Genomic DNA, 23,627 nt, shown 5'->3' with positions numbered 1-23,627 from the left:
TAAGAATTTGGTACATTTATATATTAGAAATTAGATTATCTTTATAAATAATATTTTATAGTCTAATAATATGTTATTTTCATAATATACTATTAACAATATGAGATTAATCTTAACAGAAAAAATTAGACTATCAAATGATGGGTCTTAAATATGAATGAATTTATCTCTTATTTATAGTTTCCTATTATATTACAAAATTTTCACAAGGGATTCATATTACTTCCATAATCAGAAAAATATGTTTGGTTGTTGCTTGTTATTTGTATTTGCTTTTATTTTGTTTTGCTTTGGTTTGGTTTGGTATAAGAGCTCAGTTAGAAGCAAGAGCCACTGATGTGTTTAATAGTCAAGCCCCATATTAGGAGACTCAATGCCTAAGCTCAGGTTAATAATTAAAATAAAATGTAAAGATGATGAATGCTCTTCCCTTTGTAAAGCTGGATCTGAGGTAATAATTTAACAAATACTTAGTGACCACTCAGAAGTCATCCTACCTGCATTTTAAGCCCACTCTCTCATTTACTTACCTTGGATGAATTATATAACTTTACTGGGACCCAGTCTACTCTCTGTTAAATTAGAAAAGAGGAGAGTGCCTAGATTAATGACTCCTTGGCTTTTTTAAGTCGGAGACCTATTTGAGAATTTGGTAAAAATTATGAATCTACTGCATATAAACATGCATGAGCATCAAAAAATAAATAAATAAAATAAAATAATTACATTTATTTTAAAAATTCAAGATTTATATACTAGAAACTACAAAATGTAGTTTGAAGTGATGCTGTACCAGTTTCTGAACCAGTATCAGGTTTAAGAAATTGGCAGCTATGGACTCTGAAAAACAATCTAAGGGTTTTGAAGGGGGAGGGGTGGGAGGTTGGGGGAGCCAGGTGGTGGGTATTATGGAGGACACGTATTGCATGGAGGACTGGGTGTGGTGCAGAAACAATGAATTCTGTTACGCTGAAAGAAATTTAAAAAAAAGAAATTGGCACTTTAGCTTCCTATGTCTTGGAATATTTATTCTTGAACCATCTGTGAGAAAGCATAACCTATCCCACAGAGAAGTCCACTTGAAAAAGAGCCAAGGGCTCCCAGCTACAGTCTCATTTGAGTTCCCATTCAATGGCCAGCCCAAACTTGACAGACTTATGAATGAGCCATCTTGGAACCTGGATCCAGGCCCAGCTTAGCTGCCCCAGTTGATGACTCCTGAATAGACATGAACTGTCAGAGGCAACCCCTGAACAAGTTGCACATTTGTAACCCAAATAGTTGATTGTTATTGTTTTAAGTTGCTAAGTTTGGAGGATAATTTGTTATGTAGCAAGAGGTAACTGGGACACTTCATAAATGTTGGGTTGATTATATTGCACTAAATAAAAGATCTACCTTAACCCCAAAAGCTTTCAAGTAAACCATTTGTATTGGCTTTAAGGCGCATTTGTGTTTTGACAAATTTTGGACTTCCCTGAACTTGGATATAGATTATCTGAAAATCGTTCCTCTTTTGCCAAACAAAAGTTTCATCTTCTGGCAAAAATTAAATCCTTTCTGATAACTCAATAGCATATATTGAGTCTGTGAAAAAAGGGATCAAGAAACAAGTTTAACAAGCATTCTCTATACATTTTCGTTCATTAACAATATTAACTGTATAAACATTTCAAGAAAATATATTGTGGAAAGTGACTTTTATTTAATCAATTTCTGCTGAGAAAGTGAAATGCTATTTCAAAACACAAATGACTCTCTCACAGCATTTTATCTTCTCACAAGGAAAAAGCACAATTCTTGCTAAATGGAAGCATTGTTTCCTCAGTCTGTCTTTTCCCTTTGTGCTTTCTAGAATTCTAATTTGACTCCCCCATACCATAGAAATATATAGTCTCAAAATTGAGAAGTTACTGGATTATTCAGACTTGTGAAATATCTGGGATAAAATTCCATCTTTTCCCTCCTTTAAGAAAAAAAAAGGCTCTAAATTTCATTAGTATCATTATACTCAAGTAGTCACTCAGATGAGTGAATATTCAGTCTACTAGTGGTCATAAGTAATAAACAAACTGATCAGAATTACCAGGAATAGCTTTCAGCCAGACTAACTAGAGCCAGTCAGAATACTGATTGGAAACCTGGTTTCACTAGAGTTTGGTTATTTCCTTTTTATCCTCCTGATCTGATAATAGTACTGAAAATCTACTATGCTGGTTACTTCTGCTGGTAAGAGAAGTGGTAGGGTAGGGGCACCTGGGTGGCTCAGTGGGTTAAAGCCTCTGCCTTTGGCTCAGGTCATGACCCCAGGGTCCTGGGATCGAGCCCCACATCGAGCTCCACATCGAGCCCCACATCGGGCTCTTTGCTCAGCAGGGAGCCTGCTTCCTCCTCTCTCTCTGTCTACCTCTCTGCCTACTTGTGATCTCTGTCTGTCAAATAAATAAATAAAATCTTTAAAGAAAAAAAAAGAAGTGGTAGGGTAGCTAATCATACTCTTGCTTTATTTGTTGTAGCAAATTATTTTTCAATAATAATGCTTTGTGTATTATGTGTTTAATTAAATACTTTTAAATGCTAATTTTTAAAAAAAACTACGTTAGTATTGCTGGATGAACATAGATGCAAAAATTTTCAACAACATGTTAGCCAACAGAATTCAACAGTGCACTAAAAGGATCATACAGTGTGATCAGGTGGGATGCAATAGATGCATAGAAAAAGCATTAGAAATAGCAATAGAAATAGATGCAATAGAAAAAGCATTTGGCAAAATTCAATATCCATTTTTGATAAAAACTCTCAACAAAGTGCATATAGAGGGGAACATACCTTAACATGATAAAGACCATATACAAAAAACCTATAACAGATATCATATATAATGGAAAAAGTAAAACCTTTTCCTTTAATATCAAAAACAAGACAAAGATGTCCATTCTTGCCACTCTTATTCAACATAGCATCAGAAATCCCAGCTAGAGCATTTGGTCAAGAAAAAGAAATAAAAGGCATCTAAATAAGAAAAGAAGTAAAACTGTAGCTATTTGCACATAACCTATTATATATAGAAAACTCTAAAGATTCCACCAAAAACCAGTTAGGAATAAATAAATTCAGTAAAGTTTCAGGATACAAAATTAATATACAAAAAAATCAGTTGCATTTCTATACACTAACAATAAACTGTCAGAGAAATGAGGGAAACAATCCCATTTACAATTTTATTGAAGAAGAATAAAACACTTAGGAATAAATTTACCCAAAGAGGTGAAAGATCTGTACACTAAAAACTACAAAACATTGATAAAAGAAATTGAAAACAATACAAATAATGGAAAATTACTCTCTACTCATGGATTAGAAGAAGTAATGTCATTAAAATGTCCATGCTACCCAAAACAATCTACAGATTCAGTGCAATCTCTATCAAAATTCTGATTAACACTTTTCACAAAATTAAAACAAATAATCCTAATATTTGTATGGAACCATAAAAGACCCCAAATAGCCAAAGTAATCATGAAAAAATGAACAAAGCTGGGAACATAATATTTCCTAATTTCAAACTCTATTACAAAGCTATAGTACTCAAAACAGTACACTATTGGCATAAAAACAGACACATAGATCAGTGGAATAGAATTGAGAGCACAGAAATAAACCAATGAGTGTATGGTCATTTAACTTATGACAAAAAGAGCCAAGAATATACAATGGAAAATGATAGTCTCTTCAACAAATGGTGCTAGGAAAAGTGGACAGCCACATTCAAAAGAATGAAACTGAACCCGTATCTTATACCATACACAAAAATTAACTCAAAATGTATTAAATCCTTGAACCTAAGACCTGAAACCATAAAATTCCTGGAAGAAAACAGAGGGTAAATTCCTTGGCTTTGGTCTTGGCAATGGTTTTTTGGATTGATACCAAAATCAAAGACGACAAAAGTAAAAATGAACAAATGGGACTACAGCAAACTTAAAATCTCCTGCACAACAAAGGAAACCATCAACAAAATGAAAAGGTAATCTATGGAATGGGAGAAAGCATTTGTCATTCATGTATCCCAATAAAGGGTTAATATCCAAATTATACAAGAAAGTCCTGCAACTCAATAGTAAAAAAAAAAAAAAAAAAAAAAAAAAAATTAAATGGGCGAAAGACCTGAATAGACATTTTTCCAAAGAAAACATACAAATGATTCAACAGGTAGAAGAAAAGATGGTTAACATCACTAATCATCAAGGAAATGCAAATCAAAACTACAATGAGATATTACCTCACACCTGTGAGGATGGCTATTAACAAGAAGACAAAAATAAAAACACTGGCAAGGATGTGAAGAAAGGGGAATCCTTTTACATTGTTGGCAAGAATATAAATTGGTATAGCAAATATGAAAAACAGTACAGAGGGTCCTCAAGTAATTAGAAATAGAACTATCATATGATAAACCAATCTCATTTTTGGTATATATCCAGAGGAAATTAAACCATTATCTTAAAGAGATATCTGTTCTCCCAAGTTCACTGCAGCATTATTCATAACAAGAAAGATACAGAAATAACCTAAGTGTCTGTCAATGGATAAATGAGTTAAGAAAATCTGGAAAATATATAATGGAATATTAATCAGCCTTTAAATAAAAGGAAATCCTGCCCTTTACCACAACATGGATAAACCTAGAAGACATTATGCTAAGCAAAACAAGTCAGACTTATGGACATTGGGTCTGTGCTATGGTGAGTGCTGTGAAGTGTGTAAACCTGGTGATTCACAGACCTTTATCCTTGGGGCTAATAATACATTATAGATTAATAAATTTAAAAAATTAAAGAAAAATAAGTCAGACAGAGAAAGACAGATATGCATGGTATCACTTATATGTGAAAGTCAAAAAAAAAAAAAAAGGTGAACTCATCAAAACAGAGAGTATAAAAGTGGTTGCCAAGGGTGGGGTGAGGTAGGATAGATAGAGGGGTTTCTAAAAGAGTGCAAACATTCTGTTATAAGATGAATAAGTGGTGACTATCATTAATAACTGCATTGTAGAATTGATATTTGCTAAAGGAGTAGAACTTAAATGTCCTTATCTAAAAAGGGGGGGAGGGGGATATGTGTAACAAAATATATATATTGCATGATAGCCAAAAAGTGGAAGTAACTCTAATGTTTATCAGCTGATAGATGTATAAATAAAATGTATAAATATATATAAATGAATTAAATGTATAAATAAATAAAATGTACAATAAGATGTATAAATAAAATAAAATTTTAAATAAAATGAATTATGCACCAGTAAAAATAATATAAAATACTGAATGAACCTTGAAACATTATATTAAGTGAAAGAAAACAATCACTAAAGAATATATACTTTATGGTTACATTTATTTATTTTTTTTTTAAAGATTTTATTTATTTGACAGAGAGAGATCACAATTAGGCAGAGAGGCAGGCAGAGAGAGTGAGAGGGAAGCAGGCTCCCTGCCGAGCAGAGAGCCCAATGCGGGACTCGATCCCAGGACCCTGAGATCATGACCCGAGCCGAAGGCAGCGTCCTAAACCACTGAGCCACCCAGGCACCCCTATGGTTACATTTAAATGAAATAACCAAAATAGGCAAAACTATAGAAAGTTAATTAGTAATTGCCTAGGGCTGGTAGAGGAAGTTGCAAGAGTGGGGAATGACTGCCAGTGAGTATGAAGTTTCTTTAGGGAATCATGAAAAAATTTTAATGGGGATTATAGTGATGGTTACACCTACTCTGTGAATACACTAAAAATGATAAATTAGTATAGTTTAAAAGTATAAATTGTATGATATGTGACTCATACCTTAATAAGCCTGTTAAAAAAATTAACTTGGAAAAAAATATTAGCAAATTCAAGCCAACATTATATAAAAAGAATTACACCCTACAACCAAGTGAGATTTATCCTGGTATGCAAGAACAGTTTAACTTTCAAAGGTGTATTAATGTCACCTATAATATCAAATGACTGAAAAAGAAAAATCACATGATCATATAAATAGATGAAGAAAAAGATATTTGACAAAACTGAACACCAATTTATGATAAAAACTTTCAGTAAACTAGAAATAGAAGGGAAGTTCTTAAACTTGATAAAGACTATCTACAAAAACCCTGCAGCTATTATATTTAATGGCAAGAAACTTAAAGGTGTTTCACCAAGATCAGGAACAAGGCAAAGATGTCATTCTCACTACTCCTTTTCACTATCATACTGGGAAAATACACAGATTAGGAAGGAAAAAATAAAACTGTCCTTGTTCACAGATAACATGGTATCCATGTAGAAAATCTGAAAGAATTGACCAAAAAAATTGGACTAATAAGCAATTATAGCAAGGTTGCAGAATACAAGGTTAATATACAACATATAAATGTCAACAGCTTTCCCACATATCAGCAATGATCAAGTGAAATTTGAAATTAAATATAGAATACCATTTATATTAACACCCCCAAAAATGAAATACTTAGGTATAAATCTAACAAAATATGTACAATATCTATATGAGGAAAACTAAACTCTAATAAACAAAATCAGAGAACTAAATTAAAGGGGATATATTCCATGTTCATAAGGACATGCAATATTATCAAAATGTATTAAAATGTCAGTTCTTTCCAACTTGATATATATTTTCAGTGCAATCCCAATCAAAATTCCAGTAAGTTATTTTGTGTATATCAACAAACTGATTCTAAAGCTTATATGTAGAAGCAAAAGGCCTATAATGATGAACACAGTATTGAAAAAGGACAGAGTTGGAGGACCGATGCTACCCCACTTCGACTTCAAGACATAAACAGGAATCAAGACAGTATGCTGTGGGTGGAAGAATGAACTGGTCAATGGAACAGAATAGAAAGTCTATAAAAACATGGTCAACTAGTCTTTGACAAAAGAACAAAGGCAATACCATAGAGCAAAAATTGTCTTTTCAGAAAATGGTGCTGGGACAACTGGACATTACTAGCAAAAATTAAAAACAAACAAAAAACTAGATACGGAACACTACTCCCCTTGCAAAAATTAAGTCAAAATGTATTATAAGCCTAAATGTAAAACACAAAATTATAAAATTCCTAGAAGGTAACATAGGGGGAAAGCCTAGATGACATTGGATATGACAAAGATTTTTTCTGTACAACTACAAAGGTATAATCCAAGAAAACCAATAAGCTGGACTTTATTAAAATTTAAAACTTCTGCTCTGCAAAAGATAATGTTGAGAAAATGAGAAGACAAGCCACAGACTAGGAGAAAATGTGTGCAAAAGACACATCTAATAAAGGACTTAACCTAAAATATACAAAGAACTCTTAAAATTCAACAATAAGAAAACAAGCCTCTTTTAAAAAATGGGCAAAAGACCTTACCAGGCACTCCACAAAAGATATACAGATGACAAATAAGCACATGAAAATGTGCCCCATACTGTATATCATCAGGAAAATGAAAATTGGAGTAATGAGATACCATCTATTAGAATGGCCAAAATTGGTAACACTGAGGACACTAAATGGTGGTGGTGATGTGAAGCAATAGGAATTCTCTTTCATTGCTGTTGTTTGTTGTAGGAAGGCAAAATGGTACAGCCACTTTGGAAGATAGTTTGGGATTTCTCACAAAACTAAACATACTCTTGGGGGGGGGCATCTGGGTGGCTCAGTGGGTTAAAGCCTCTGCCTTCGGCTCAGGTCATGATCCCAGAATCCTGGGATCGAGCCCCACATCGGGCTCTCTGCTCCACAGGGAGCCTGCTTCCTCCTCTCTCTCTGCCTGCCTCTCTGCCCAGTTATGATTTCTCTCTGTCAAATAAATAAAATATAAAATAAAATAAAGCTTTGCTTGACCTTTGCTTTAAAAACAAAAAACAAAAAACCATACTCTTGGGGAGCCTGGGTGGCTCAGTTGGTTAAGCGACTGCCTTCAGCTCAGGTCATGATCCCAGAGTCCTGGGATCGAGTCCCACATCGGGCTCCCTGCTCCTTGGAGAGTCTGCTTCTCACTCTGACTTTCTCCCCTCTCATGCTCTCTCTCTCAAATAAATAAATAAAATCTTTAAAAAAAAAAAAAAAAGTCAATCATTCTCAACATTATTTAAAAAAAAAAGGAAAAAAAAAACAAAAAAACTAAACATACTCTTACAATGTGACCCAGCTATCGCCCTCCCTGGTACTTACCAAAAGAATTTGAAAACATATACCTACATAAAAGCCTACAGCTATAAACCTGCTATAAACATTATAATTATTTATTTATAATTGCCAAAAATTGGAAGCAACCAAGATGTTCTTCAGTGGGTGAATGGATAAATAAAGCTGTTGTGCATGCAGATAAAGGGATTTTATTTAGCACTAAAAAGAATGGAGGCATCAAGCCGTGGAAAAGACATAGAGGAATCTTAAATTTCATATTTTATGAAATAAAAGAAATCAATCTGCAAAGGCTACCTACTGTGTGTTTCCACTATATGACATTCTAGAAAAGGCAAAACTATGGAAAAAGTAAAAAGATCAGTGATAGCCACGGTTTGGGGAGGTGGGGATGAATAGATGGATTTTTAAGACAGTGAAAATACTCTTCATGGTACTAACATGGGTTTTTGTCATTATAAATTTGTCCAAACCCATAGCATGTAAAATACCAAGAATATCGTTCCCTGGTGAGGGGATGATAATGGGGGAGACTATGCCTGTGTGAGGGCAGAGGGTATATGGGAAATCTCTATACTTTTCTTATTTTGCTATAAACCTAAAAGTACTCTAAAAAAGTAGTCTTAAAAAAAAAGGAAAGGAAGAATTTGGTGATTTGTGTCACTCTCAGAATAGATAGGAAATTAAATTTCAACCTGGAATTAAATAATGATTTTCTTTTATAACATAGGAGTTCATGTTACTTAATTGATTTTTCAGGAACGTGAGAGGACTATTCTCTGACTCATATCAGGGCACCTGAGTGGCTCAGTGGGTTGGGCCTCTGCCTTGGGCTCAGGTTGTGATCTCGGGGTCCTGGGATCAAGACCTACATTGAGCTGTCTGCTAGGCGGGGAACCTGCTTTGCTCTCTCTCTCTCTGCCTGCCTCTCTGCCTACTTGCACACTCTCTCTCTCTCTCTCTCTGGCAAATAAATAAGTAATCCTAAAAAAAATTACATGAGTTACATGTAATTGTAGTACAAGTTTTTTTTTTTTTAAGCATTTTAAACAGAGACAGATCACAAGTAGATAGAGAGGCAGGCAGAGAGAGAGAGAGAGGGAAGCAGGCTCCCTGCTGAGCAGAGAGCCCTATGTGGGACTTGATCCCAGGACCCCGAGATCATGACCTGAGCCGAAGGCAGCAGCTTAACCCACTGAGCCACCCAGGCGCCCACAAGTTTTTATTAAATAATAACTATTATTAAAATAAGTCAGGAGATGTGTTATGTGTTTTGTATGTGATACTCACTGCACGTCTGAGTTATTCTATTCTCATTGTACGGATGAGAAAATTGAAGCATTCCTTAGTTTTCAGAAGGTCCATTAACATTTCCTACCATGCAGAAATTCTGCATTGAGAACTGTGATACCAGGCAACTCCATTTCTAATAGGTGAAAGAGCCACCTCTTTAAATTTAGTGTAATCCTTTCTAGGCCAAAAGAATTTATGCTTTGAATTCTATTCAAAGGTTTTGAGAGTCCTAATAGAGGAGAAGTAGGTAGGGTACATGATAGAAGAGGCAGATTTCATCTCATAGTGCACTGTCTAGGAAGATGGATTGGAAACATAAAAAGCTAATAACACCAAAGATTTTCTTTGCTAGGTTATCTTTTATACATTAATTATACAGAAGAGCATGCTTAAATGGATACTCTTGCTATAGAATGTTTATTTTAAAAGAGGGTTCTTTTCTTTACTCTGCGTTTGGGCTGAGAGATATTATCAGAGAGCTATCAGGGAGATAAGTTGATATGAAGACAAAGTTAATTTCATTTGTAGTATAAGCTTATTCATTTAGCTGACCAGTGAATCATCTTTGTACAGAATGTTATGTCACTGTGATACAGTCAGATCACCCGTGTATTTAACCCACACTATAGTTTTAAATCATATGTCCATGAAAACTGCTCTAACTTTGCAAATTTGAAGATAACTCTTATTTAGTCATCTACCAAACTGTATAAGGCAATATAGCTCCATAGTCTTTTGCTAAATATTCATTTTAATAGCATTCATAAATAAATGTTACCTAGTGTATAAAACCAACCTGAGAATCTTTCATGTTTCTCTAGAACTCCTTTGAGGACAACTGTCCCCAAATAACTATGTAAAGCAATATTCTTTATTTTTCAAACTAAAAATATTTTTATTTAATTTTTCTCTAATTTTGGGTATTGTGTATCTGGTCTTATTGGTGTACACATCTTACATGGATGACAACTGAATTTTTTTCCTTTCAAAAATGTTATTTTTAAATTAAGACCGGAAGAATAAGCAATCAAGGGATTGACTGCTGCATACCAGTACTATGCCTGGCTTGTTATTCAGATGACTTCATTTACTCTTCCTAACAGGGAGCTAAAATAGTCCTGTTTTCAGTCAGTTGCCAGCAACTTCCTTTTTACTCGCTCTGTATGTAATAAAATGGGAAAATCTAATTATTTTCTATTTGCATATATTTTTTTCTCTCTTTCCTATAGCTTCCCTAAACTTATTTCCTATTTATGCAAACAAGTCCTCTTTTTCCTAAGTAATCATTTTTCACATTTCAAATTATTACAAAGCTTTTATCCAATCTTAGATTCTGCTGTTCTGCCCACCTGTACATAGGTCACAATTATGGAAAGTGAATTCTGTTCTTTTGGTAGTTATTGCTGCTACATAATTTGACTTAGGTCCCTCTTATTACTTACTTAAAGTTTTTGAAATCAGTTAATTTGGTTGGTTCTCTTCTATCCTTTGTTTTCCTTCATCACTTCCAGCTAGATTTTCCTTTCCTTTAAATGTCAAACAAATTCTTGTATTTCGTGGTCAGCAGATTTGATGCTTGTATTCATTGGATCCAGTAAAATAAATTCAAAGGTTTTCCTTAATGTTACACACATATGCATGCCTGCACTCACACATGCTACATTGCAATAAATCAATGTAAACTATTGTGATTTTCTTTCAGAAACATGATGGCCATTTCACAGTCATCCAGTTGGTTGGTATGCTCCGAGGCATTGCATCAGGAATGAAGTATCTTTCTGATATGGGTTACGTTCATCGTGATCTAGCAGCTAGGAATATATTGGTCAACAGCAACTTAGTATGCAAAGTTTCTGATTTTGGTCTTTCCCGGGTGCTGGAAGATGATCCAGAAGCTGCATATACAACAACTGTAAGTTTACATGTCCTTTTCCAATATAGGTGGTTTACCTGTATTGTTTTTAATATTACAAGAATAATTGTGTTTTGGGTTTCCTAATTTTCTGCTCACACCTGTCATTTTCCAAATTTAACATCATTTTTTTTTTAAGATTTTATTTATTTGACAGAGAGAGACACGGAGAGAGGGGGAACACAAGCAGGGAGAGTGGGAGAGGGAGAAGCATCCAGCCGAGGAGGGAGCCTAACGTGAGCCTCAATCCCAGGGTCTTGGGATCATGACCTGAGCCGAAGGCAGATGCTTAATGACTGAGCCACCCAGGCACCCAAACATCATCATTTAACTGGGAAGTATTTGCTTTCTCTGAGTGCCTGGCCAAAAAATCAAAACAACAACAACAAAAAAAACTTTCTTATATTTGACTGTTTTCTTTCTTCCATCGTACTGGGACTTTAATATCATGCTTGAGGTCCAAGTTTCGATTGCCCTCACAACAAATCTGCCTTTGCCTGAGGTATTCTTGGTGCTTAATAATTATCTCCTGTAAATGGAGTTCTGTATAGGCCAATGGTGAATCAATTAAGTTCGTGCTAGTGAACAACCAATGGTTATGAAATGACTTTTTTTTTCCTCACAGCAAATGTTATGGAATGACCTGATTATACTTACAAATGAACAAGATAAGTTTCTCTGGAAATATATAAATACACTCTAAACTTTTTTCTGTATGATACTTGGGGAGAATATGAGCAGGAATAAAAGGCTAAAACTTTAGAAGCAAACTATCATCTGTAGAATATATGATCTAACCTTAACTCATGAATAGTTTAAGCATTTCTGAATGCCCCCAAACCAGTTCATTCCACTGAGCTTTTTGGTTATTGTTTCAAGGATTTCAGTCTCTGAGTCTTTCTTCAGCTATCTGAAAACTAGTAATTTGTAAAACTATAGACTATTCTGTTATTGTTCAAACAAAATCTTCATCATTAACTCATTTGACAGTCATCTTTAATGAAAAGTTGGTCAGTAAAATTATTCAAGATGTTTTTATCCTCTTTTCTTTCTCTAACGTTACACATTATTATAGAAGAGGCAAATCCATTATTTAGTTCCCTTTTATTTCATTTTCTATTAGATTGTTTTGAAACTTCACTGTATTCAATTACTCCAGAAGAGATGCAAGTTTAATACTATGAGTGAAACATATTTTGCCCTTACTATATTTGCACCGTAGAAATGGTCTATATTACTTTATTGTTGATATTTCCACTAATTTCTCCAACAAAGAAATATAGTGCTAAGGAAAATAAATTACTCTCTGAGAGCCTGACATATAAGGCAGCAGTATCTATTGATCTTTTAATTTGACCAAACACCTTCATAAAAGTAAAAGTCATGTCTGAAAATAAATTCTTCATCTCAGGAAAAGCAGATTTTCCAGCTCCATTTTCTAATTGGAAAATATCATAATTTTTTTTTGAGGCCTTCTTTTCTTTTTGTTTTTTAAAATGTGTAACTTAAAGCAACTTTTCAAGTTACAGAACAATGTAGATAAGGTTTTTCTATTATGCATATTATTTCCAACCTTGGAGAATAGTGTTTAAAATTATTATAAAAAGTTATTATAAAAATTTTGTACAATATAATATTTATAAAAATTCCAATAAATATGATCTACTTAAAGAACAAAATAATATAGAATAAAGCATAAAATAGGAAATAACTATGATACTCTTTGTATGCCTATATGATATATTTGAGATTCCTATTAAATAATATTTTAAATGCATTTTAAAATGGGAAGCTCATTAAATTTAAAGTACTAATAAAACTGTCAGGGTAACCCAAATTTTGTAGAATATATAGGTTTTATTGTATCAGATTTGAAATCCAGATTCCAGGCATGTTCCTCTGTCTTATATGATTCTAGAAACTGAGAGACCTAGAACAGCGCTATTTTAATATAAATCTGACTATAGTATTAAACATCAAGTTAGGTAACCAGAATATTAATGCCCCAAAAGTGCCTCTTGAAAGCTATAAATTGTCTCTATTAAGAAATAAGTTTCTGAATTTAAGAGGCATCAGTTGAATGGTAAATAATGTAAGTATTTTTTTTAATGGTTTTTATTTTTTATTCCACTGTAATTAATGTAGTGTTGTATTAGTTTCAGGCACATGACATAGTGATTCAACAATTCTATACAGTACTCAGTGATCATCACAATAAGTGTACTCTTAATCCCCTTCACCTGTTTCACTCATCCCTTCCCCCCCTTCCCTCTGGTAACCACCAGTTTTTTCTCTATATTTAAAAGTCTGGTTTTTTGTTTGATTCATTTTCTTTGTTTGTTTTGTTTCTTAAATTCCACATGTAAGTGAAATCACATGGTACTTGTCTTTCTTAGACTGACCAGTTTTCCTTCTAGATCCATCATGTTGTTGCAAATGGCAAGATTTCACTATTTTTAATGGCTGAGTAATATTCCATTGTGTGTTTATACCACACCTTCTTTATTCCTTGATCTACCCTTGGACATCTGGGCTGCTTCTTGGTTATTTTAATTAAGCCTGCAATAAACACAAGGGTACATGTATCTTTTCAAATAAGTGTTTCACATTCTTTGGGTAAATGCCTAGTAGGGGAATTACTGGATCATGTGTTATTTCTTTTTAAGTGGTTACACCACTTTGCATTCCCACCAACAGTGCACAAGGGTTCTTTTTTCTCTACATACTCAACAACACCTGTTGTTACTTGTGTTTCTAATTTTAACCATTCTGACAAGTGTGAGATAATATCTTATTGTGGCTTTCATTTGCATTTACCCAGTGATGAGAAATGTTGAGCATCTTTTCATGTGTCTGCTGGCCATTTGTCTGTCTTCTTTGGAAAAATGTTCATATCCTCTGCTAATTTATGTTTTTTTGGTGTTGAGTCATATTAAGTACTTTATGGTTTGGAAATAAACCCCTTATCAGATATGTCATTTGCAAATATCGTCTCCCATATCGTCTCCATTTTATTGATTGTTTCCATTACTGTACAAAAGCTTTTTATTTTGATATTATTCTGATATTTTAATTTTGCTTTTCTTTCCCTTGCCTTGGGAGCCATATCTAGAAAAATGTTGCTATGACCAAAAGAATTATTACTCGTGTTCTCTTCTAGGATTTTTATGGTTTGGGGTCTCACATTTAAGTGTTTCATCCATTTTGAGTTTATTTTGTGTGAGGTATAAGAAGGTGGTCCAGTTTCACTCTTTTGCATGTACCAGTCCAGTTTTCCCAATACCACTGTTGAAGAGACTGCAATTAAGAACTTTTTTAAAAAATACATCAGAAATACCTGTTAAAAGGCTCCTAGGGTACAAATTATCATACTTGACTTTATAAGGATTATGACCATTTAATATTTGAAACAGCTGCACTCTTGCCTTCAAAGACCTTACACTTTTACAAATGGACTCATGCTTTCTATCTATTCAGTGCATTAAATGTTGACATACAGGTCTGAAAAAGAAATATGGAAGTATCAAAAAGCAGAGGTCTGAAGAAGACTTTACAAAAAACTAAAATTTGATCCAAATATTAAAAAATTTCTTTAGATAGACTGTTGGGGAATTCAGATAGAGGAAACAGAAAAAGGAAAAAGACATGGAAATTTGGGGAAGTGAATGGACATGTTGTTGGAAATGTGGAATGGGGAGAGAAGGAGTGAACAATCAAGGTTTCTAAGGAATAATTGCAAAGTTACTTGGGTGACACTTCAAGAAATTTGAAGGTTTTCCTATGGCAATTAAGAGACAGACATTGATTTACTTAAATGGGAGAATGACCAAACACATGCATGTCTTAGAAGCTATTAATGACAACAGTGTGAAAGAGGGAAGTATTGAAGGACAGGAGGAATGGTTATAGGAAACCAGTTAAGGCATTATTGCTATAGATGAGAAAAGCCATATGACTTTAATTAGGGCAGTGGATTTTGGAATAAAGAGGAAGGTAGAAAACTGGAAAATGTATTATGAATATACAATTTATAAATAGACTCAGTAACTAATTAGATATGAATTATGAGAAGGATTTAAAGATGACATCAATATTTTTGGATTGAACAACTTGTTGAATGAGATGCCATTAATCAATTCAGAGGATCCCTGTTAGAGATGGCCATTAGATTACAAAGCAAAATTATAACAAAGGGTCACAGGCACTCTGTTTCAAAGTCATCAAGATAATAGCAGGTTAAACATTGGCATTCTGTTGCAATTGTGTTTAAAATGTTTAGGGCTTTATATAAATGTACTTAGGCTCCAAGCCCTTGCAAAGGGATCTTTGCAAGAAAAGGGATCTTTACTAGAATGGCATGAAAACCAAGAAGTGTAAATGGAGGCTAAAGACAGAAGGACAAAAATGCACAAAAGTAGGATCTAGACAAGGACTGAGTTCTTGCTTTTACATGCCAATTCTAAAAATAGCTTATCAGGCATTTAGTGAGGGAAGATTGGTGAATGATTATGAAGTACACCTGACAATACATACATAATTATTGATATATGACTAACTTAATCATACAGTATTTACTGAGTTTGAATTATTCTCATTTGATTACATGGTCTTCTGTCTGTTTATAATTTAGGTGTTGCAAAATCTCTCCCTTTTCTGAATCCTTGATGCACATTCACATGGACAACCGTTTATATCCAGTTCCAGGGAGGGACTCTCTCTCATTTGAATATTACTAAGCAACAAGTCTTAAAGTTACCTTGAAAATGCTAACATTCTGCTCTCAACTATGGAAATGAGGTCCTTTTTACCTAAAAAGAGTATTAAAAGATATATTATGTTTCACACTGATCTGTTTTAGGGATAGGTTTTATTTCAAATATAATGGCAGTCACTGTATGGATTTTTTTAAAAATTATGAGTAACTCCCTTTCTTATATTTTAAAGATCAAAATAAAATGGAAGAATTATTTTCTCACAATATCTACTAAAATTTCTAAGATACTTTGACTCTTTCAATTGTGTTCATTTTATGTTATCCAAGGCAAATTTTGCTTTTTTTCTTTGACAACAACAATTCCATATAAGTACTTTCTTAGTGGAAATATGGTGATTCATAGCTGACAACACATAATCTGCCTAATCACAATTCTGTTAACATCTTAATTCTATTACTTTGCATTCATAAGTTCTCTTCCACGCTCCAACTCTTAACCTCCCATATTCTATGTAAGGTATGAGAAAAGTCAAATCTCATGTTGATCTAAAAGTCACGGTCTACACCCAACATGGAGCTAATTATAACAAATAATAGAGCAGCATGAGGGGGACTTTCTTACTGTGTATTCCAAAGTTTGGGAGATCTAAACCACCTTCTTCCTTTACCTAACTCAAGTGTTTACAAATTGGCTTGACTTTCTTTTTTTTTTTTTTTTTTTTTTAAGATTTTTTATTTATTTATTTATTTATTTGACAGAGAGAGAGGTCACAAGTAAGCAGAGAGGCAGGCAGAGAGAGAGGAGGAAGCAGGCTCCCTGCAGAGCAGAGGGCCCGATGCGGGGCTCGATCCCAGGACCCTGAGATCATGACCTGAGCCGAAGGCAGCGGCTTAATCCACTGAGCCACCCAGGTGCCCCTTGGCTTGACTTTCTGAAGTGGATTTTTAAATTTTGAGACATGTCTACCTTTAAGAATAAATATTTTTGATTAAAGGTGAGATAAAAATCATTTTAGATCATTCACTATTCTGCTTTTAAATGCTTTAATATGAGTAATTAAAATTTGCCTGGAGATCATGCTATAGCTGCTAATAAAACATATTCAGAATTTTTACTCATGTTTTTATATTTTAAATTAAAAAATCACTATAGAAAGTTAGGCAGTAAAAAATATTGAATGCCTTTAATTAAAAATCATATACTATCTGATGCACTGACTAAAAGAACTTGTATGGAGAATGTTTCTAATTTCTTAGATTTTGAAAAATAAAACTTTCCTTTAGAAATCCTACTACTCTGTCAAGTCAGGGATGGTAGAGGTGATACTGTGCTAAGATATAGCATTTGATAAAATGCATATTCTATGTCCATCCTAGACGAACCAGGGCCAACCTGAAGAATGATTTGTATTTCAATTGTTCCTTCTGATTTAGCCAAGCTAAAAATGGAGTGGGTATGACTGCTTCAGGCACAAAGGCAGATCTTTAGGTAGACAACTGTGAAGCCTACTATTAGTTCCCCAAAAAGCAACATATAGTAGCATAAACAGAATATAAGGACAGTCTCCTGCACAGAATTCACTGAAAAATTAAAGTTAAGGAAATGGTAGTTTCTTCTAGGCAAATGTAAATTCAGTAGCCTGGGTATAAAGGAAAAAAGTAAGAAAAATAGCAATGTTATCAGAATGCTGTAGCATGAAGATTTAAATAACTTTTTTTTCAATAAAAAGATGATGAACAAATAAACCTTGGAAGAATGAAAAACAGTAAAATCCTGGTGAGAACCACATACAACACTAAGAAATGAATTGTGTCATTTGGGAAAAACAACTAAATGACTTTTCACAAAAAAATAGTTTTCACTTGGCAGACACTATGATAGCAGTCAATCAAAATCAGTCTAATACAGAGACCATTACAATTAGCTGAAGAGGGAGAAATCAATGTGCCAATATTATGTTTCCCAATTTCAAAGGAAAAAAAACCGTGTCCTTGAACCAGCAAATGTTTGATGGACTAATTCAAAAGAATAAAATCTGACCGTTTTTGTTTACCTTTGTCAATATAAGCTTTTGGTAAAAGAAATTCTAATGATCCTAACGTGTAGAAGCCATATTCTCAGAAATGAGAATCTCTGCACTTTGAGCCCAAATGCCAGATAGCAAATTCCCAACTGTGGTGACGAAAGGGCAGCAAAGCTTTATATTAAACCAAAGAGAGTATGTGTTCAATGCAAAGCAAGAGTCTTCTTCAGTAACTGTTCAAGAAGTGAATGCCACACACTCCAGCTTGGATCACAGGCTGAGAGACCCAAATCTGAGTGATAGTTTTCTGCAGTGGTGGTATCAGAAGGACACAAAACTTCTTTGAAATGTACTGCTTGAGTGAATTGACAATGGCAGATCTTGAGCATAATATGGAAATAAGAATCAACAATACCAGAGGAAATTTATATTTAAAGAATCATTTCCTGAAAAAGCCTCATCTCTGAAGCTTAGGAAACAACAGTTTGTGATCATTGCAGAGCTCTTTGTAGTAAAACAAATGAAAAAGATTTGAGGATTATCAGACACAAAGGAGAAAAGTACTGAACAAACAGAGAGCCCTATCAGAAATCTGGAAGACAGAGAGGACCATCTAGCTAAATCATGCAGCCCATTAAGAAGCCATGCCGTGCTTTGGGAAAATCTCCATTTGCCATTTGTGCAAAGCATCTACAAAAACAAGAGCTCTGTCTTTCTAATATGCATTTTAAGGACAAGACCCTAAGGTCTTAGACCTGGAAAGGGATTTTTTTTTTAACCTGGAAACGCATTATTGAAGATAAGAGACTACTGAGAAATTTTCTCAGATTTGGTGTGTGACTTTCAAGTAATTTGTTTGGTTTTATTAAAAGTTTAAGTTTGTGTAAAACCCTGAAGGACAGGAGAGTTATCATTTACATTTTTTAAAGGTTTTCCAACACTTAAAATGTTATTTTAATGGCTACTTCATTAGTTACTGATAATTAAAATAATAAGAAAAGGATAGAAAGTGACAAACTCTAAGAACATATTTTTCAGTGAAATTACATTTATTTCTTCTCTGATGTCATTATTAATCACAACCCATCAAATAAGTGAACCTAAAATAATCCTTAATGCATCAGAAAGAGCTGAAAAAAATGCAATAGAAAGCAACAAATGTAAAAAACATTGAAGCACTTACAACAAAGAGTCACAAAGGGGAAAATTCTGTTTTTAAAGTCTCTGAACACATTCCATAGAAAGCTTTGTGCACAAAAGAATGCCTACAGCATAGATAAGATACAAGACAAATGGTTCATAAAATCGCATGATGCATACAATTTTGATACCTACAAACATCTGAAATATATCCAGTCCTTCTAACCTAAATGCTAATCAACAACGAATAATCAAATGCCAGTCACAGTTCTCAAAGTATTCAACATACACCTGATGATTAACCAAGAACGACAGGAAATTACCAGGTGCTGTTTGTTTTTGCATTAGCAACATCCAACGCTGTCTAATTCAGAGTTAGTCTCCCTGCTCCCAGTGATTTTAGAACAAACCCGGACTAAATAGTTTTAGTGAGAAAGATCAATCAGCAGATGTTCAGCAAGCAGAAAGTACAATGCTCACTGGCCCATCTTGCTTGTGCAGAAAAAAGACAAAGTAAGACAGTGAACACAAAGCTGCTAACTTTAAACCTGGAGTTTCAAAGATACCACCTGAAGAAATGAAGTTATTACTAATGCCTAATTGTGAGTTTCATCCCTGAGGTTGAAAGAAAGCTTTTTGTTATTGTTGTTGACAATAAAAACTAGAAAGAAAGACGTTACAAATGCCGGATAAATCACAGGAAAGCTCTGTGGAAAAGCTTACATATTTCCAGTGTAAAAAACTTCACATCAATGGCAAATAAATTGAAAAAGGTTATCAGTTATTTATACTGTTTCTAGTCGACCCTGTTAGCTGCCTACTCAACTTCTTTTCTCATCTTTTCCTTGCTAATAAAATCTTTACTAAACTGGGATGTTTATAATGAGCTCAGGCCTAAGAAATAAATCATGATTTATATAAGCCAGTTATATTTTTACCATTCTCCTTTGACATTTAAATTTTACACTTTGGTCACTTAAAGGGAAAGGAAAGTGAAAATGACAACTTGTGGAAAAACTTCCAGTTGAGGTCTATCAGAAACAAGACTGAAGTACTGTCTAGTATTGGCCCTTGCTCTTCTTTATTTCCTTGAATATAGTTTTGGAAGGGCATAGTGCTTAGAGCTGCTACAGCCTCTTTCAGACTTGAGGCAACAAGCCTCAGGAGACAACCCCAAGCTGAGGATGGCCAAAAAGGAAAATCAAAAGAACTTGGTTCATGATGTGGGGATATTGTACAGTAGGAAAGCATTTGACCACAAAGGGCCTGGTTCTCCGATGAAATTGTTGCACCTCTGTTGTTGTTACAGCCGTTTGCGGTGTACAAGTAGAAACCACTTACTCCAGTTATTTGCTTATAATTTAACTGAATGCTTTATTTGCTTGAATTCCTGAGAAGTGGACATTCTATAACTCTATGACTTGTAATCCAAGACATTCTGATACAGTAATCAATAGATAGAAAACCTTTGCATGAATAAAGAAAATAAATATAAAAATGACAAATAGAAAAATATTTAAGTAAAATATCACCTCAGACAAACTGAATAGATTAAGCAGACTGTAAATATACAGTTAGTTTGAAGATGCAATTATCATAATTTATTCATCTAACATATTTCTTAGTATTATTAGATAACAAGTTGGATAATGGAGCTGAAAGTGCTTCTTAGGATCTGGGAAGAGAACAGACATTAAGTATTCATGCTATTGAACATATAGTTAAAATCTGAGATTTTTACAGTGCATGTACTGTCTACTTGTGAGGATACTGTTCTGGGCCTTGGAGATATTCCAATAAACAAGCATGGAGTTTACAGTCTTGAGCCTGGTGGGAACTAAAATAATAAAGTTATTTTTTAAAAAGAGAATCTCTCATTTTAGATATTGATAAAACTGTATACATAATACATTTTTTTAATTTTTTTTTTTTTAAATAAAAGCGAGTAAGGGTGCCTGGGTGGCTCACTAGTTAAGTGTCTCCCTTCAGCTCACATCATGGTCCCAGGGTCCTGGGATTGAGCCCGACATTAGGCTCCCTGCTCAGTGGAAAGCCTGCTTCTCCTTCTCCCACTCCCCCCGCTTGTGTTCCTTCTCTCACTGTGTCTCTCTGTCAAATAAATAAATAAAATCTTTAAAATATATATAAATAAATAAACAAATAAATAAATAAATAAAAGTGTGTAGCTACCTTGGAAGACATGTTCAGGAAGTACTCTTTAATGAGGTGGTATTTGAAATGAGACCTGAAAATTATAAGGGTACAAGCCGAGGGAAGATCTGAAGCCAAATGTTCTAAGATGAAAGCAAATATAGATCCTAACGTGGGGACAAGCTTGGCATATTTTAGGACTAGGACTAAGTCCAAGATGGTTGACACATTGAGAGATAAGTAAGAAATAAAGACAGGGCAAACAGATCCTACAGAAACTCGAAAGTCATGGAAAGAAATAGACATTTATTCTAATTGCAAAGGGAACCCACTGGAAGATTCTAAGGAGGTGATGACATAACATAATTTGTGTTTTTAAGAGCTCACTTCAGCTATATGTTGAGAATGAATTAGTCTATGACCACACTACCATGAACGTGCCCAATCTCGTCTGATTTCAGAAGCTAAGCAGGGTCAGGCCTGGTTAGTACTTGGATGGAAGAATGAATTAATTGTAGAGGGTCAAGGGTAGAGAGAGCAAGGAGACTCATTTATACTACCCTAGACAGGAAATACTGGCAGCATGGTATAAACTGGCAATAGAAAAAATAAAGTGTGGTGGGGAGACTTGGGACATCTTGTTTCAATACCTTTGCCTAGGTGTGTGTGTGTGTGTGTGTGTGTGTGTGTGTTTTAAACAGATGAGAAAATTGAGGCCCAAAGAAATTAAGTGGTGTACACAAGTCACATGGCTTTTAATATTGGAAACGATGGCAATCAACCATGACAGTAATGACGTGTTAAGGGAAAATGTCTGTCCAACTGAATCTTCCTCCCCCTCCTCTTACAATACTTCCCACTGCACCTTCTCTTCTATCATTTGCACACTCCCCTCTATCTCTCACTTCTGAGATCCATGCCAAGGGCAGTAGATAGTAGTAGTTGAAAGTCCTTAAAGATTGAGAAATAGATTGATCTCTTAGTCTTTGGTGATCCATCTTTTGCTTATTGAACTTTTAAAATTATTCTTCAATGAATATTTTAGTTTTATGATAAAAAATATATGTTATAAAAATAGAGAAATAGCACCTGGCAGAGTTCCAAGATATCTTTCTGACCAGCATACTTAGTTTCTCCTTGGTATTAGTCAGTGACTAAAAAATATGTGTAATTGTTTGAATGCAACTTCTCCAATCAAAAAAGTGGCTGAAGGTCATTTCACTATGCTACATTTATTTTTAAATGAAAGATAAGATTAAAGAAATGAAAATTATGATTACTGATTTTTAAAATGGAATTCTGGGCAATATTCCAAGAAACCTCAGATTCTGCTTCAGAACTTCAACTTTAATACCTATCCCTCATTGTGACCCCAGGGCCTACCATTAAGACCCACAGTCATCAATTTTTCCTAAGCCGATAAACAATCATTAAGAGATCAGAAGCTAGAGAAAGCACTACAGAATCTTGGAGTCTGCTTTTAAAAGACATAAAATTGAATTTTAAGCATTACAAAAATGTATTAGTATCTTTGTTAGGAAATGAAATAAATATTTTTCTCCTATTTATTACTTTTCTCACCTGGTTATCCCTTGCTTAGATTATGCTAGCTTACTTACAAATCAGATTTTCATAGGACAAACATTTGTAGCCATGGCTCATTACAGGAAAGCAAAAGAGGGCCATTGAAAAGGTGATTGCAAAGAGTTTTCTCCAAACTCTCCCTTGGGCTTCTCTCTGCAAAGAATAGCTCTGGATGCATCCACAATCCATCAATATTTTCATATACTCAGATCATGACTTGTTCAAATTAACATAAACACACAGTTTCACTGTACCTAGTTTTGCTTCTTTAAACTTGCAATAAGAACAGGGTGTTATTATATGAAGCATGCACATTATTCAGTTGTTTAACCATGCTCTTAATCAGTGTATAATATGTGTCACAAATAGGCAGCTGCTAGATGAATTATACATAAAGATACTGTTTTCTAGATTACTCTTGCCTGTATATGTTGCATAATTTAGGTCCCAACACATTCTGGTCCTTAATTCTCTTCTTTTTATAGAAAGCTAATCATTACCTTGTTCTTTTTAGTGGTTCAAAAGTTTATTTTTCATATATGCTATACAAGTAAAATCTCCTTAAGGGAAGGCAACATTTTTAATGTTTTTATGTTTGTTTGTTTTTT

General features: G+C 34.1%; 1 protein-coding gene across 3 annotated transcripts in view; it reads left to right on the top strand.

The window, feature by feature from the left end:
• Nucleotides 1-23,627, top strand: part of EPHA6 (EPH receptor A6) — a 929,004-nt gene that overhangs the window by 817,695 nt on the left and 87,682 nt on the right. For all 3 annotated transcript variants that reach the window (XM_046001268.1, XM_046001267.1, XM_046001266.1), the window contains one exon: nucleotides 11,197-11,406. In XM_046001268.1, the coding sequence (XP_045857224.1) occupies nucleotides 11,197-11,406 (210 nt within the window). The remainder of the gene's footprint in view (nucleotides 1-11,196; nucleotides 11,407-23,627) is intronic.

This window comes from Meles meles, chromosome 4, assembly GCF_922984935.1.
Source record: "Meles meles chromosome 4, mMelMel3.1 paternal haplotype, whole genome shotgun sequence".
In the NCBI taxonomy this organism is placed as follows: domain Eukaryota; kingdom Metazoa; phylum Chordata; class Mammalia; order Carnivora; family Mustelidae; genus Meles; species Meles meles.
Note: the sequence above shows the minus strand (reverse complement) of the source record. Positions and strands in the feature narration are given on the sequence as shown.